The 17,527-nt window shown below is 39.4% G+C and overlaps 1 protein-coding gene across 7 annotated transcripts in view; it reads right to left on the bottom strand.

Moving 5' to 3' along the window:
* The window catches only part of LOC150092518 (fatty acyl-CoA reductase 1-like), a 292,198-nt gene that overhangs the window by 172,827 nt on the left and 101,844 nt on the right, over positions 1–17,527 (bottom strand). For all 7 annotated transcript variants that reach the window (XR_016550516.1, XR_016550517.1, XM_090414619.1 and 4 more), the window contains exon 6: positions 6,398–6,575. Coding sequence is in view for 5 of the 7 variants with exons in the window: in XM_090414619.1 (XP_090270745.1) it covers positions 6,398–6,575 (178 nt within the window). In the remaining 2 variants the exon portion in view is untranslated. The remainder of the gene's footprint in view (positions 1–6,397; positions 6,576–17,527) is intronic.

The raw sequence follows: 17,527 nt of genomic DNA, 5'->3' as shown, positions 1-17,527 counted from the left end.
TGGGAGAGTGAATTTAGATTAAGAGTGACTGACCTGCAGAGGGAGATAGATGAGTTGAAAGAGGAGGTGGAATGTCTAGTGAATGAGAGCAGAAGTATGAAAGATAAGATTAGGAGAATGGAAGAGATAAATGCAAGGCGAATCAGAGTAGGAGAGAGAGAGAGAATTTAAGGAGTATGAGTGAGAGGTATGGGGTGCTAGAAGAGGAGAGAATGGAAACAGTAGAAGAGAGGGAATGAGAGAGAGGTATGGGAATGCTAGCAGACGAGAGGATGGAAACAGTAGGAGAGACGGAATGAGAGAGAGATATGGAAGTGCTAGAAGAGGAGAGAATGGAAACGGTAGGAGAGATGGAATGAGAGAGAGGTATGGGAATGCTAGAAGACGAGCGGATGGAAACAGTAGTAGGAGAGACAGAATGAGAGAGGGATATGGAAGTGCTAGAAGTGGAGAAAATGGAAAAAGTAGGAGAGAGGGAATGAGAGAGATGTATGGGAGTGCTAGAAGAGGAGAGAATGGAAACAGTAGAAGAGAGAGGTATGGGAATGAAAGAAGAGGAGAGAATGGAAACAATAGGAGAGAGGGAATGGTAAGAGGTATAATATATGGTGACTCAATGATCCGTGGTGTTCAAGATAGGATGTGTGAGGAGTGTTTGCCAGGAGGAACAATAGAAAGGGTGGCTATGGCAATTAAGAGAGGTGAAAGGGTGGATGAGATGATTGTGATGGTAGGAACGAATGACTTGAGTGGTAATGTAAGTCGGGCAGCGAGAGATATGAGATTTTTGCTTGAGACTGAACGGAAGAAGACAGAGAGAGGAAAAATAGTGTGCGTGTTGCCTAGGTATGATAATGATGAGCTGAGCAGAAGAGCGGTGATATTGAATGGCATAATAGCGAGAATGTGTGACAAGAGAGGACTGGTATATGTGGATGCTTGGAGTGCGTTTGAGGAAAGAGAGGAGTTGTATGCGAGAGACCGTTTACATTTGAATGAGGAAGGACGTAGGCATCTGGAGAGATTGCTGTTCTGAACGAGTCAGTGTGTCCCAGGGAGGATGATAGCAGGGGTGGCCTCTTGTGGGAATGGATACTTGGGAGAAGGGAGACAATGTCAGGTAACACTGAGCCCAGTGGAGTCTAGAAGGGATAAGGCTGGGTATAGAAACAATGGCATTTATATGCTGTATACTAATGCCAGGAGTATCCGGAAAAAGGGAGAGGAATTGGTGGCGCAGATAGCATCAGCCTGGCCAAAAATTATTGCGATCACTGAGACGTGGTTGACAGAAGGGGATATAAAAACAGGAATAGAAGTCGCTGGGTATAGCATTTTTCGTCAGGATAGGAGGGGAAAGCGTGGTGGTGCTGCTTATGATAAGTGATGACCTATGTCCTCTAAGAGTGGAGAATTTGGAAGGAAGTGAAACAAATGATTTTGAGAGCGTATGGTGTGAGCTAGAGGTAGGCAAGACAGGATATTTAGTGGGGTGTTGCAACAGACCCAGGAGCACAGAGGATGGGGACCAGGAGATGTTTAGACAGCTAAGTTTGGCAAGTGCAAGAAGAATGATTGTTATGGGAGATTTTAACTTCAGTAGTATAAATTGGAGAGAGGAACATGCATGTAACAATAGGGGAATGGAATTTCTAGAATTCTTGAGGGACAAATGTCTTAGGCAACATGTAACAGAGGGAACAAGAGGTTCAAAAATTTTGGATTTGGTTATAGCATCAGAAGAGTTGATAATAACTGAGTTGACGTCTCTCCCACCAGTTGGAGAGAGTGACCATATGGTGTTGACATGGAAAATGAATAGACATGCAGGAGTATCAAAGAGACGGGAACTTATGTGGAATTATAAGGCAGGTGATTATAATAGTCTTAGACGTCAACTTCGGGAAGTTTCATGGAGGGAGGAATTGGACGGTCGGGATATCACCAGTGCGTGGGAAATTGTGAAAGAATATTTGTTATCAGCAATGGTAAGTTGTATACCAAGAGTGAAGAAGAGGGCGCAATTTGGAGTAAAGTGGATGACAAACAACATTACACAGGAACTGCATGCGAAAAAGAGGCTATGGAAGAGATATAAGGAGACAGGTGAAGAGAGGATGGGTGAAGAATATAAGACACAGGCCAGAAGAGTGACTCGTGTGGTAAGGAAAGCGAAACTGGAATATGAGAGGAGATTGGCTCTAAGATCCAAAGAAAATCCTAGGGAATTTTTTAGCTATGTGGCCAGTAGGAGGAGAAATGACTGTGGAAGAATGATATTGTGGGATAAAAATGGGAACAGAGTGACTGATGCAGAGGACATAGTGGAATTGTTCAATGAACACTTTATTGGAGTATTTCATCCTAGAGGAGTCAGTTTTAATGCTAGAGGGATAGGACTGGTACGAGGTCTGGAGGTACAGGAGGAGAGTGTGTTTCAGATACTGAGTACTCTGGATGTCAGTAAAGCTGTGGGACTGGATGGTATTTCGCCACGAGTTTTGAGAGAATGTGCTAGCGAATTGACAATACCTTTAACGTGGCTTTACAATGAAAGTCTGGCTTTGGCAAAGGTGCCCAGGGAATGGAAGGAAGGTAAGATAGTGCCATTGCATAAGGGTGGTAACAGACTGGAAGTGTCTAATTATAGGCCAGTCTGTGTGTCATCAGTAGTTGTTAAGATCTTGGAGAAAGTAGTGAGGGACCGTGTACAGCATTGGGCAGATGAGGGTAATGTTATCTGTGAGAATCAACATGGATTTGTGAAAGGACGCTCTTGTTTTAGCAATATGCTAGCCTTTTATAATAAAGTTACAAGAGCATTAGATGAGGGAAAGGCATATACTGCAATTTTCTTAGACTTGGCGAAGGCATTTGACAGGGTGCCACATGATAAGCTGATATTTAAGTTGCAGCACATGGGTCTGGATGTCAGATTGGTCAACTGGATTCAGGATTGGCTGTCTGATAGGTATCAGAGAGTTGTGTATGGTGGAGCAGTTTCCAGGAGGCAGAGGGTTACAAGTGGGGTCCCACAGGGCTCAGTACTAGGATCTATATTGTTTAACCTTTATATCAATGACATAGCCAGTGGAATGCAGGGGGATATTCAGTTGTTTGCGGATGATGCGAAGCTGGGAAGGATTATTAGTAATAGCGCAGATGTGGTAGCCCTGCAAGAGGATTTAAATACGCTAGATAGATGGGCAAATGAATGGGGGTGTCAGTTTAATGCAGCAAAATGTGAGATCTTGAGGTTTGGGAAACATCGATGGGATGCTGCATACTCTATGGGAGGAGTTATACTGGAGGAAGTAGGGGAGACAAGAGATCTGGGGTTGATGATTGATAGAAACCTGAAGTTTAGGGATCATATTGCAAAGGTGGTGAAGGTAACACAGAGGATTGCTGCTATTATGAGAAGGACACTGACCTGCAGAGATAAGAGGGTTATCATTCCGTTGTATAAGTCTCTGATCAGACCACACTTGGACTATTGTTCTCAGATTTGGTCCCCAGGATTTGAAGGGGATAAATTAACTGTGGAAAGGATACAAAGACGGATGACAAAGATGGTTTCAGGACTGTACAAGGATAGTTATGAGGATCGGCTGAGAGAATGTGGACTGCAGAGTTTGGCGGATAGAAGAAGGAGAGGTGATATGATTGAGACTTTTAAACTGTTGAGAGGTGGTTACAGGGTTGACACTGGGGAGTTCTTTCGCTTGGTTGATCAGCGGGAAGGAGTGATGACAAGAGGCCATCCCTGGAAGTTACGAAAGGAAACTGTGAGCAAGAGGGTAAGGAGTGGTTTCTTTGTGTGGAGGGTGGTTGAGCCGTGGAATGCATTGCCTGATGGAGTGGTGGGAGCGAGAACGGTCAGTGACTTTAAAGAGTGGTATGATAAACTTTGTGTTTCTCAGGGGGGGGACCTCCCCTCGATGAGTCTTGACAGAATTTATGTCTTAGGAAGGACCTCCCTCGATGAGTCTTTTGACTCCTTGGAGGCCTGAATAATAATAATAATAATAATGTCACATTCAATAAAAACCAACAAAAAAGCATCACAGTTAAATCATGATGAATTTGTGAGTGCAGACCTCATTCCAATTCAAATACCTAAAGGTCACAACTATTTTATCAAAATCCCAAAGAAAGATTTAACTGATAGCATTTAATTACTCCTAAAGATCTAGTATACATTTCCTAAAAGATTGGAGTGCGTTTCAGGAAGGAGAGGAATTGTATGCAAGAGACCACTTACATTTGAATGAGGAAGGATGTAAACATCTGGCGAGATTGCTGTTCTGAACGACTCAGTGAGTCCCAGGGAGGATGATAGCAGGGATGGCCTCTTGTGGGAATGGATACATTGGAGAAGGGAGACGACATCAGGTAACACTGAGCCCAGTGGAATCTAGAGGGGGATAATGCTGGGTATAGAAACAATGCCATTTATATGCTTTATACTAATGCCAGGAGTATCCGGAATAAGGGAGAGGAATTGGTGGCGCAGATAGCATTAGCATGGCCAAAAGTTATTGGGATCACTGAGACGTGGTTGACAGAAGGGGATATAATAACAGGAATAGAAGTCGCTGAGTACAGCATTTTTCGTCAGGATAGGAGGGGAAAGCGTGGTGGTGGGGTACGGCTTATGATAAGTGATGACCTATGACCTCTAAGAGTGGAGAGGCTTTGGAAGGAAGTGCGAGAAATGATTTCGAAAGCATATTGTGTGAGGTAGAGGTAGGCAAGACAGGATATTTAGTGGGGTGTTGCTACAGACCCAGGAGCACAGAGGATGGGGACCAGAAGATGTTTAGACAGTTTAGTTTGGCAAGTGCAAGAAGAATGATTGTTATGGGAGATTTTAACTACAGTAGTATAAATTGAAGAGAGGAAGATGCATGTGGCTATAGGGGAATGGAATGTCTAGAATTCTTGAGGGACATATGTCTTAGGCAACTTGTAACAGAGGGAACAAGAGGTTCGAGAGTTTTGGATTTGGTTATAGCATCAGAAGAGTTGATAATAACTGAGAGGACATCTCTCCCACCTGTTGGATAGAGTGACCATCTGGTTTTGACTTGGAAAATGAATAGACATGCAGGAGTATCAAAGAGACGGGAACTTATGTAGAATTATAAAGCAGGTGATTATAATAGTCTTAGACATCAACTTTGGGAAATTTCATGGAGGGAGGAATTGGAAGGCCGGGATATCGTTAGTGCGTGGGAAATTGTGAAAGAATATTTGTTAGCAATAATGGTAAGTTGTATACCACAAGTGAAGAAGAGCACGCAATTTGGAGTAAAGTGGATGACAAACAATATTAAACAGGAATTGCATGCGAAAAAGAGGCTATAGAAGAGATATAAGGAGACAGGTGAAGAGAAGATGCATGAAGAATATAAGACACAGGCCAGAAGAGTGACTAGTGTGGTAAGAAAAGCGAAACTGGAATATGAGAGGAGATTGGCCCTAAGATCCAAAGAAAATCCTAGGGAATTTTTTAGCTATATGGCCAGTAGGAGGAGAAATGACTGTGGAAGAATGATATTGTGGGATAAAAATGGGAATAGAGTGACTGATGCAGAGGACATAGTGGATTTGTTCAATGAACACTTTATTGGAGTATTTCATCCTAGTGGAATCAGTTTTAATGCAGTAAAATGTAAGGTCTTGAGGTTTGGGAGACATAAATGCGACACTGCATACTCTTTGGGAGGAGTTATACTGGAGGAAGTAGGGAATACAAGGGATCTGGGGCTGATGATTGATAGAAACCTGAAATTTAGGGGACATATTGCAAAGGCGGTGAAGGTAACACAGAGCATTGCTGCAATTATGAGAAGGATGCTGACCTGCAGAGATAAAAGGGTTATCATTCCGTTTGTATAAGTGTTTGATCAGACTACACTTATTGTTCTCAGATTTGGTCCCAGGAAAGGATACAAAGGTGGATGACAAAGATGGTTTCAGGACTGTACAAGGATAGTTATGAGAATCGGCTGAGGGAATGTGGACTGCAGAGTTTGATGGATAGAAGAAGGAGAGGTGATATGATTGAGACTTTTAAACTGTTGAGAGGTGGTTACAGGGTTGACACTGGAGAGTTGTTTCGCTTGGTTGAACAGTGGGAAGGAGTGATGACAAGAGGCCATCCCTAGAAGTTACGAAAGGAAACTGTGAGCAAAAGGGTGAGGAGTAGTTTCTTTGAGTGGATGGTGGTTGAACCGTGGAATGCATTGCTTGATGGAGTGGTGAGAGCGAGAACGGTCAATGAGTTTAAGGAGCGGTATGATAGACTTTGCGTTTCTTAGGAAGGACCTCCCACGATGAGTCTTTTGACTGCATAGAGGCCTGAATAATAATAATAATAAAGTAATCCTACCTGATTTGGCTCCCTCCATGATGAGAAAATTATTGATGGCCGCACTATAGCTATAGGTAGGTCACTGAACTCTTCTCTTATTAGATTTTCTGTCATACCTTTGCTGAAGGTATAAATGTTTATACTGTTGCTGATAATTTTTGGGGTCAGTGACTGTAGTAGGTCATCATCTGCTATTCTGATAAAAGAAAATAGAATCATATAAAAATGTTACTAAGAAAATAGCTGATACCTTATTTAATAAAAATTTAAAAAAATGTTTATTCATGTAGTTTTTGATTATAGGAATAATTTACTCAGCCCATGATATGAAGTCCTTTTACATAGCTAAATCATCTGTCTACACCCTCAGAATACTGGTCCTTTCAGTAGTTCTAGATATGCTGAACTATGAGTTGGTGTAGAAGTTCATTTTAGAAGGCACTAGAATGCCACTACAGTGAAAGGCTATCAAAGCAGCTGCTGAAAAAAAAGTTTTATTTTTGTAATAAAGTAGCAATTTGTATTTGTGTTTTGGTATAGTTTTGTTTATTTTTAATAGCTTAGTTTAACTGAGTGACTATGGAGATTTGTGTGTTTGAAACAGTCTTTTATTTTTACTATTTTTGAAACTTGCAGTAAACAATGACAAAATGGTGCTACAAATGAGATCATATGCCATATGATGAGGACATCATATGGCACAAAAATCAACCATAATTAAGATTGCGCACTTCTTGAGAATGGTACATTTTCATGAATGTATACATGACAGAATGTGAAGAGTGTGCTTATGAGACACTGAACAGAAGATGATATAGTATGGATATGTTGAATGTGTGATAATCAGTTGGACTATGAGTTATCAGTAAATGCAAGACTGGTGGATGGAATGAAAGAATGCATAATGGTGGGAGCAAGTGACTGTATGAATAATGGAACGGAAGCATTGCAGTAGCAAATGGCTGTGTAAATCATGGACCATAAGCGAGTAGGACTATGAAAACAAAAGAAAGTATAGCTGAGGAAACAAAAGCTAAGAAAGGTCAGAATGAGGAAACAAAAGAAATGACAGATTGACATATGGAGTACTTGCCAGGATGCAAGCCTTGAAAAAGATTTGATCAAAATGAGAAGTAAAATGAAAAATATACGTAGCGAGATGAGAAGTTTTATGGAATAAGGGTGGATAAGTACAAAAGGTTAGGATTAAGAGAGAAAAACAGGTGATAAATGACTCAAATAGTGATGTATGGATATTCCATTATTACAGGTGTGGTCAAGGAGAGATTCCATCTTCTTACTCTTTATAGCATTTTATCCCATTTGGTGCAGGGTCTGCTATGATTATGTGAGTGTTGGAAACCCCAATGGCTTGTTGCAAAGTCTGATGATGGGGGGAGTGGGACAATTTTTATGGATGTAGATGCATGTGTTCATGGGGGGGGGAGAGGTGTTTTCTGGGGGATGAAAAACCCAAGTTTCAGTGTGAAAAAACTCCCTGCCTCTGTATGAGACTGACTAGCTCACCTTTCCTCAAAAGAGACTAGATAAAGGTTTCTCACATCACGGATGGTAATTGAACCCAGGTCTTTCCAACCAAAGGGCTTCGTCTATACCGACTGAGAGATGGAAGCTCTTGTATAGATGAACAACCAAAAGGCCAATGGAAACTAAACCACAAAGATGAATGAAGCCTAGGTGGTTAGCCCTGCCTGGGTTAACTGCCTTGAGTTGGCTTTCTCTGCCTGGGAATTGCTCTCCAGGCATCCTACAATTGACTATAAAACCACAGGGAATTAAAAGGATGGAAGTATTTAAAAATACCTCTTATAGCAAGAAGAATAGACAGAATTTTATCTCCCTCTGGTGAATATTGCATAATGTGGGTGGGCTACACCAGCTAGTCATAAATTTGATATCTCCTAAAATGTTTCTTTCTAAATATAAAAATCTTGTCCAACTGAACAATAAAATTTCCACAATACAATATTATGTATTGTGGAAATTAAGTACTTGAATGTCATATTGCTGTTTTTCAAATCCATGTTAGTTTCTAACCTTCCATAAATGGTATTTTAATTCATTAATTATAAAAATCAAAATTCTCTTCCCACTGCTGACAGCTGGCAGGTATTGCAAAAAAATTACCTCTTCTGTTGTGAGCAATGGACTACCAACACATTACATGATCCGCTGCAAATATCCAGGGCAAGAAGGCAGCTACAGAATGTATATTCTGCTGTTTCAAATCGGTAACAGATGTCACAGATTCGATCGCTGATGTTAAAGTACCTTAATTTGATTATATTGACTGGAAAGCAGCCATATGCAATTCTCCAAGCAAGATCCCTCTTGTTAGGGTATCCTTGGAACTTTAAGTTATGAAGCAAAGTATTATTGTGAGTAACCAACTCTGGAACTTTGCAGCAAAAGAGATTAAAGATTTCTTTATACCAAATTTCACTTTTTTTTAATGGAAAGATTGTCAATGCCAGAGTCATTTAGCAGTCTTAGAGTTAAGCACAGAGTGTTGTAGTATTCAGGAACAATCTCAGCTTTTGTACATTTATAATCATTAACTACAAACAGAGGGAGATGGAAACCCAGGTAGTACAGGAGGACTGCACATGTGAGATTAGTCTGCAAAAAAAAAGTATGTCGGATTTGGATTTACAGTCTTAAAATTCTAATTTTTGAAAGTATACTGCATAAATAGCAAACTTTTAAGACTGAGAGTCCAAATTCTCCATGCTTTTTTGATACTTGAAGAAATTCCTTTTTAACTTCTTGGTATTGGCTGGACCAAAACATTCAATAGGTTTATTATATAATTGCTTTTCTTCAGCTTCTGTGATGTCTGTAATACTTATTATTATTTAGGTCTCCAAGGAGTAAAAAGACTCATCACAGGAGGTCCTTCCTAGGAAACACAAAGTCTATCATACCACTTCTTAAACTCATTCACCGTTCTCACTCTCACCACTCTATCAGGCTATGCATTATACGGTTCAACCACCCTCCATGAAAAGAAACCCTCCTCGCTGTCTTGCTCACAGTTTCCTTTTGTAACTTCCAGAGACGGTTCCTTGTCATCACTCCTTTCCGCTGTTCCACCAAGCAAAAGAACTCCCCAGGGTCAAATCTGTAACCATCTCTCAACAGTTTAAAAGTCATAATCATATCACCTCTCCTTCTATCCACCAAACTCTGCAGTCCACATTCCCTCAGCCGATCCTCATAACTAAGATTGTACAGTCCTGAAACCGTCTTTATTATCCACCTTTGTACCGTTTCCACAGTTAATTTATCCCCTTCAAATCCTGGGGACCAGATCTGAGAACAGTATTCAAAGTGTGGTCTGATCAGAATCTTAAACAACGGAATGATAACCAGTTTATCTCTGCAGGTTAGTGTCCTTCTCATTATTGCAGAAATCCTCTGTATTAGCTTCACCACCTTTGCAATATGTACCCTGAATTTCAGGTTTCTATCAATCATCAACCCAATATCTTTTGTCTCCCCTACTTCCTCCAGTACAGCTACTCCAATAGAGTGTGAGGCATCCCATCGATGTGTCCCAAAACTCAAGACTTCACATTTAGCTGCATTAAAGGTGCATTCATTTGCCCATCTGTCTAGCTTATTCAAATTCTCCTGCAGGGCCACCACATCTGCACTACTAGTAATAACCCTTCCCAGCCTCACATCATCCGCAAACAACCGAATGTCCCCCTGCAATCGACTGCAATGTTATTGATATAAAGGTTAAACAATATTGGTTCCAATACTGAGCCCTGTGGGACCCCACTTGTAACCCTGTGCCTCCTGGAAACTGCCCCACCATACACAGTTCTCTGATATCTATCAGACAGCCAATCCTGAATCCAGTTGACCAACCTGACATCCAAACACACGTGCTGCAACTTAAATATCAGCTTATCATGTGGCACTCTGTCAAATGCCTTTGCTAAATCCAAGAAAATGGCAATAAATGCCTTTCCCTCATCTACTGCTCTTGTAACTTTATTATAAAAGGGTAGCATATTATGAAAACAAGAGTGCCCCTTCACAAATCCATGTTCACTCTCGCAGATAACATTACCCTCATCTGCCCAATGCTCTGTACAGTATCTAACTAATTCCTTCAAGATCTTAACCACTACTGATACCACACAAACTGGCCTATAATTAGACACTTCAAGTTTTCTACCGCCCTTATGCACTATCTTACCTTCCTTCCATTCCCTGGGCATCTTTCCCGTAGGTAGACTTTCAATGAAAAGCCAGATGAAAGAAGCTGTCATTTCTATAGCACATTCCCTAAAACTCGAGTTGAAATACCATCCAGTCCCACAGCTTTACTGACATCCAGATTACTCAGTATTTGGAACACGCTCTCCTCTTGCACCTCTAAACCTCAAACGTGCCAACGATATCAAACAGGAACTGACGTGAAAAAAAGAGATTGTGAAAGAATTAAAGGAGAGGGGTGGAGAGCAGATGCATGAAGAATATGACTCAGGCCAGGAGAGTGACTAGTATGGTGAGGAAGGCAAAACTGGAATATGAGAAGAGATTGGCACTAAGATCCAAAGCAAATCCTAAGATATTTTTTAGCTATGTGGCCAGTAAGAGGAGAAATGATTGTGAAAGAATGACATTGTTGGATAAGAATTGGAATAGAGTGATTGATGCAGAGGACATAGTGGAGTTGTTCAATGAACACTTTAATGGAGTATTTCGTCCTGGAAAAGTAGCTTTTAATACCAGAGTGATAGTGCAGGTTCGAGGTTTAAAGGCGCAAGAGGAGAGTGTGTTTGACATACTGAGTAATCTGGATGTCAGTAAAGCTGTTGGACTGGATGGTATTTCACCACGGGTTTTGAGAGAATGTTCTAAAGAATCTGACTTTTCATTGAAAATTTGGCTATAGAAAAGGTACCGAAGAATGGAAGGAAGGTACAATAATGGCATTGCATGAGGATGGCAGCAGACTGGAAATGTCTAATTATAGGCCAGGTTGTGTTTCATCAGTAGTTGTTAAGAGTTTGGAGAAATTAGTGAGAGACCATATAGACTGTTGGGTAGATAAAGGTAATGTTATTTGTGAGAGTCAATATGGATTTGTTAAGGGGGGGGGGGCTCTTGATTTAGTGGTACGATTGCCTTTTATAATAAAGTAAAAAGAGTAGTTGATGACAGAAAGGCACATACTGCCATCATTTTTGGATTTTGCAAATGCATTTGACATATGATAAATTGATACTTAAGTTGCTACATAGGTTTAGATGTCAGGGTAGTTAACTGGATTCAGGATTGGCTGTTTGATAGGTATCAGAGAGTTGTGTATGGTGGGGCAATATCAAGATGACAAAGGTTACAAGTGGTGTTCCACAGGGCTCAGTACTGGGACCTGTATTGTTTAACCTTTATATCAATGACATTTTCAATGGATTGCAAGGGGATATTCTGTTGCTTGCAGATGATGTGAAGTTGGGAAGGGTTATTAGTAATAGTATAGATGTGGCAGCCCTGCAAGAGGATTTGAATAAACTAGACTGATGGGCAAATGAATGGGGCTTTCAGTTTAATGCAGCAAAATGTAAAGTGTTGAAGTTTGGGATACATCGATGGGAGGCTGCATACTCGACTGGAGGAGCTGTACTGGAGGAAGAAGGGAGAAAAGAGATCTGGGGGCGATGGTTGGTAGAAAACTGAAATTCAGGGAGTATATTGCAAAGATGGTGAAGGTAACCAAGAGGTTTTTGCTGCAATACTGAGAATGCTGATCTGCAGAGTTAAAAGAGTTATCATTCCATTGTATAAGATCCTGATCAGACCACACTTAGACTATTGTTCTCAAATTTGGTCCCCAGGATTTGAAGAGGATAAATTAACTGTGGAAAGGGTACAGAGGTGGATAACAAAGATGGTTTTCAGACTGTACAATGTTAGTTATGAGGATCAGCTGAGAGAATGTGGACAGCAGAGTTTGGTGGATAGAAGGAGAGGCAATATGATTGAGACTCGTAAACTATTGAGAGGCAATTACAGAGTGGACACTGGGAATTTCTTTTGCTTGCTGGAACAGTGGTAAGGAGTGATGAACAAGGGGCCATCCCTGGAGGTTGTTGAAGGGAGGCTGTGAGCAAGAGGGTGAGAAGTGGTTTCTTTGTATGGAGATTAGTTGAATTGTGGAATGCATTGCCTGATAGAGTGGTGAGAGCAAGAATGGTCAATGAATTCAATGAGTCATACGGTAGACTGTGTTTCCTAGTTAGGACCTCCCACAATGAGTCTCTTGACTCCGTGGAGGCCTGAATAATAATAATAATTATTATTATGTGACACCTCCATGGAGTTCAAAGACTCGTTGAGGGAGATTGTGCCAACAGCATCAAATGACTGAACCTCTTCCGACTACTAAACTTTGCTTAACTTTTTGCATGAGCCATTAGCAGAGGCTCGACCAATTGACCAACATTTACTCGCTTTTATTATAATAATAATAATTTGCCTGTGGAATCCTGGTACATTTAACGAGACAATGCAGAAAGGAGATGCTATGATTAGTGAAGTGTCAGTGGTAAGTGTTTAACAACTAGATTTTGGATTAACCTGACGAGGTCTTCAATCTGTGAAGAAGGAATTGTGTAGCCTGCATCTTGTAAATTCTTTTCTAGTTTTATTTTTTTAAGTTGCTTTCCATTATTTCAATTTCATGCCTATCGTTCTTGATTTGGAAACTAATTCTTTTCTTTTTATATAGATAATAATTGTACTGAGAAATATGAACCTGTAAACTTTATTATATTTTCTTTAATCATATCTCTTTATTTCCCTTTCATAGCATGAGTTGGTTCTTCATAATCCATAAACTCTTCTGAGCCGAAGAGTTTTCATTTGATAATCAATAGCCTTCTCCATCTTTACATTTTTTATTACTTCTTTTTCTTTTAGATATAGTTCCTTTTTTTTAATTTTTTTTTATCTTCAATTTTTTTTTTATTAATTCATCTTTCCTTTTTGATGATCTTATCTGTAAATTAACTTCTTTCAGTTGTCTTGCTTGCTTTTCTGTTTCTTATCCAGTTTCCCCTAGTAGAACAGTTGCATGTTTTTTTCATTTCATTTTGTACCTGTTCAGGTGTTATACCAGGTTTATTATTGGTAATTTCAACTATGTTCCATCAGTTTTGACCAGGAAAGTTGCTCTTGCAGATCTGGAATTTTGCAACTAATTTCTAGCTGATTGGTCATGCAGTTTGTGATTTTATCAAGTGTAGTTTGTTTAAAAAGAACTCTCTTTACTAGATGGACTTGGAAGTTCTGAGAACTCTTCATTATGCCTCTCTGATATATGTGGTGTTCTATGTGGTTCTACCGGTGCTCTCACTCTTTCAGTGAAAGCTCTAGGTCAGGTGTTAATGCAGTGTTCAGAACGTTCGCATTTCTGAAAGGGTTTGAGGCACAGATTAGCAATATGTCCGATCTCCATGCAGTTGAAACATTTAGATTTGGAGCAGGTACCACCCAGGCGATCATATGAACCACAACGCAATCATTGCCATTGTACTCCAGGACAGTTCATTATAACTTAGGTTGAACTGATGTTGACAAAATTTGGTATGGGCATCTTCGTATTCATTGTGAAAGTGATATCACCAGAAAACCAACAAATAAATCAAGTTCGTGCCTGCAGGTTTAAGTCTGAGGCAACTCGTAGCAAAGATGAAGTAAGCTCCGATCACTTTCCTTAGTATTTCCTCCTAATGCAAAGCAGATCCCCTTGAAGAGATGTATGATGCTATGCATTAATAGCAAGGATCACTACCCAGATTTGTTTAAGTAAGTTTAAGTTGCTTCAGACTTGCACCAAGTGCAGGTGCAAACTTGACTTATTTTTCCATTTGCTTCTCTTGGGAAAAAAGGATTAAAACCTAGCTTATAAAATTGCTTGGTATTTTTAACACCAGAAAACCAATTTGGATCTTCACTTGATAATTCCTTTCCTATATTACTAATCTTACTCCATTTTGAAAATGTCTGTATAAGAATTTCATTACTGTTCTCTATATATTCCATCGGAAATCTTTCGATGTTTACTATTTTTACCTGGCTCTCGACCATTACAGCAATAACTGTATTGCCTTTGAAAGTAAAACCCTGTAATAGTTTGTCCTTGATTTCCACATATTTAACTACAATTAAATATTTCTCTTCACCATAAATGGTGAAAGAATAAATCTTATTTGCGCCAACTATCTCTTTGAAAACCTTAGTAACCTGTCTCACTTTTTTATATCTGAGAATTTCAATTCCTAGAGTTCACAGTCTTAGAGGAATTGGTACCATTATCTCAGGTAGGGAAAAGGCTATACCCTCTGCATCTGATTATAAGACAAAGAAAAATCTTTCAGTTGTAAGACTGAGAATTAAATAATCCTGCAATATAGAAACAATTTTACTTAATGCTTTATTTGATCTACTATAAAATGGTGACAGTGATATGCCAAAAGTAATCCCATTATGCAAATATTAACTGCACTGCCATCAATCTTAATATTTATTTAAAAAAAAAAAAAAAACAGTGCTAGTAGGGGCAAAACCACTACTAGCACCAGTAAAATAAAATCAAAGTGAAAAACAAATGAAAGAAAACCAAAGTACTTATCTTGTTGAAAACCGAGATTTCATCAGTGGGAGCTAGATCCAGAGGTGATACCATGGTTGAAGTAATGCAGAAGTTATATTTTCATACACAATTAGACAAAAGGTGTCACACCTTATTAAATTACTCTAGATTAGAGATAGCTGCTGGAAATTTTTCCACTTGCTTATACTATGTACGTGGATGGTCTAAAAAGTTCTCGGCCTAACAATGAAAAAAAGAATTTATAATTTCAAAATTATTTATATTTTTCAACATTATCTAATACATTTATTCCAGCGATTCTCCAGCACCATTATCCCTTCCCTGTAGTGGTTCTCAGTAAGATCTGCAAAATACTCCTCTACAGCTGCAATCACCTCTTGATTCGAAGAAAAAAACATTGACCAGTAAGGAAGATTTTTAATTTTGGAAAGAGATAGAAGTCAGAGGGAGGCAGATCTGAGGAATAGGGTGGATGTTTTCCAACAATTCATAGTGCAGTTCCTTAATTTTTCCATTGCCAAAACACCTTTGTGGGCAGGTGCATAGTCCTCATGAAAGATGATTTTTTTTTCTTCTGCAAACTGGATCTTTTCTCACAAATGTTTTTGTCTAGTTTGATTAAAAGATCAGAATAATATTCCCCAGTTATTGTTTTACCCTTTTCAAGATAATTAATAAACAAAATGCCTTTAGCATCCCAAAACACCAATGCCATGACCTTGTCTTCTCTGGTGCTGAACAACTGGCTTCTGTCCACTGTTTGACTACTGTTTAGATTCTGGTATGTACTGGTGAATCCAAATCTCATTCACTTCGATTCGCCAGTCATCCAATACCATATCATGCACTTGATCAATGATTTTTCATGTTGTTACACTTTTTGGACATCCTTCACATGGACTTCACATAAGGATACGAAGGACATCCTTCACATCCATCAAGGCTGGTACAGCCATGTTTAAACTCGGCAGTCCATTTCTTAATTGTTGAAAACGAAGGAGAAGAGTGCTCATAAACTTTTATAAACTTCGAATGAAATTCTTTTGCTGTTAAACCTTCTTTCGGAAAGAATTTTATAACTGCACGATACTCAATTTTATCCATTTCTAGGGATATACAGACAACACTTTGGCTTCCGACAGCTGTATAAAAAAAAAAAAAACTACTTGATAGAATGACTTGCAATTTCACATAGATGCTTATGAGAGTACTTATGAGATGTACCAAGTTGGAAAAAAAAATCTTGCCGATAGCATTGCCATTTATGGTTGAGGCCGAGAACTTTTCAGACCACCCACATATTAAAGATGCCAAGAAATTATATTCTTGGTTTAATCCTTTATCCAAGTGTAAGCCAACAAAGTTTGCACCTGAAATATTTTCCCAACTCGGCAACTTGTATATAGACGCTAATAACTTCACAATATCATGGGATACTAAGGCAAGTGATATGAAGTCATTAGCTTCTATATATGAGCTGCCCAGTTGTTAAAATACTTCATGCACAACTTACACTTGGATAAAGGATTAAACCAAAAATATAATTTCTTGTCATTTTTGATTTACAACATTCAAAGTATATGATATAGAGATAAACAGACTGGCAGTATGTGCAAAGGTAAATGGCTGATAGTTTTATGGTCCAAGTGTAAGATGATGCACTGTGGGATGAAGACATCAAAAACAGTCTAATTCTATATCGGTGAAAATCAACTCTAGGAAACTGATGAATCCAGGGTCTTGGGGTTACTAAGGATAGGAAGTTGAAGCACAGAGCATATTGCAAAGGTGGCAATAAGCTCATCAGATCATATAGCTGTTGAAGAATGCTAAAGCAGGGATAAGGAGGTTATTCTTTCCATCTATGGAATGAAGGCCACATCCAGACTACTGTGTACAAGATCGGGTAGCCTGCATTCCCTAGGGTCAAAGAAGAGGAGAGAACCCAGACATGACTACTCTAATACTGTGTCTATGTCTAATACTGTGTCTAATACTAAGTCTATGGAAGGCACACTCAGTAAGTAGCCGATAAGCAAATAATAGGGGGCATTATTATTATTCAAGACCTCCATACAGTCACAAAACTCATTGCGGGAGGCCCATACTTGACAAAGTCTATCATACCAGTCCATAAAAACATTCACATTGGTGCTCTCCCCACATTATCATGCAATGCATTCCACAGTTCAACCACCCTCCATGCAAATAAACCACTTGTATTACAGGAGGACAACTGGGCAATACTGAGAAGTATGATTCCATCCATCATCATCCCAAGGTCCCTTTCTTCCCACATTTCCTCCAGTATAGTTTCTCGAACAGAGTATGCAGCTGTCCATCGATGCATCCCAAACTTTAAGACTTTACTTAAAACCGAATTAAAGTGATATTGCCATTCATTTGCCCATCTGTCCTGCTTATTCAAATCCTCTTGAAGGGTTACCATATCTACACTATTATAAATAACCTTTCTCAACTTCAGATCATCT

The sequence above is a fragment of the Typopeltis vanoorti genome, chromosome 25 (assembly GCF_054136105.1).
Source record: "Typopeltis vanoorti isolate ZY-2024b chromosome 25, IOZ_Tvanoo_1.0, whole genome shotgun sequence".
In the NCBI taxonomy this organism is placed as follows: Eukaryota; Metazoa; Arthropoda; class Arachnida; order Uropygi; family Thelyphonidae; genus Typopeltis; species Typopeltis vanoorti.
This window is presented reverse-complemented; position numbering and strand designations above follow the sequence as displayed.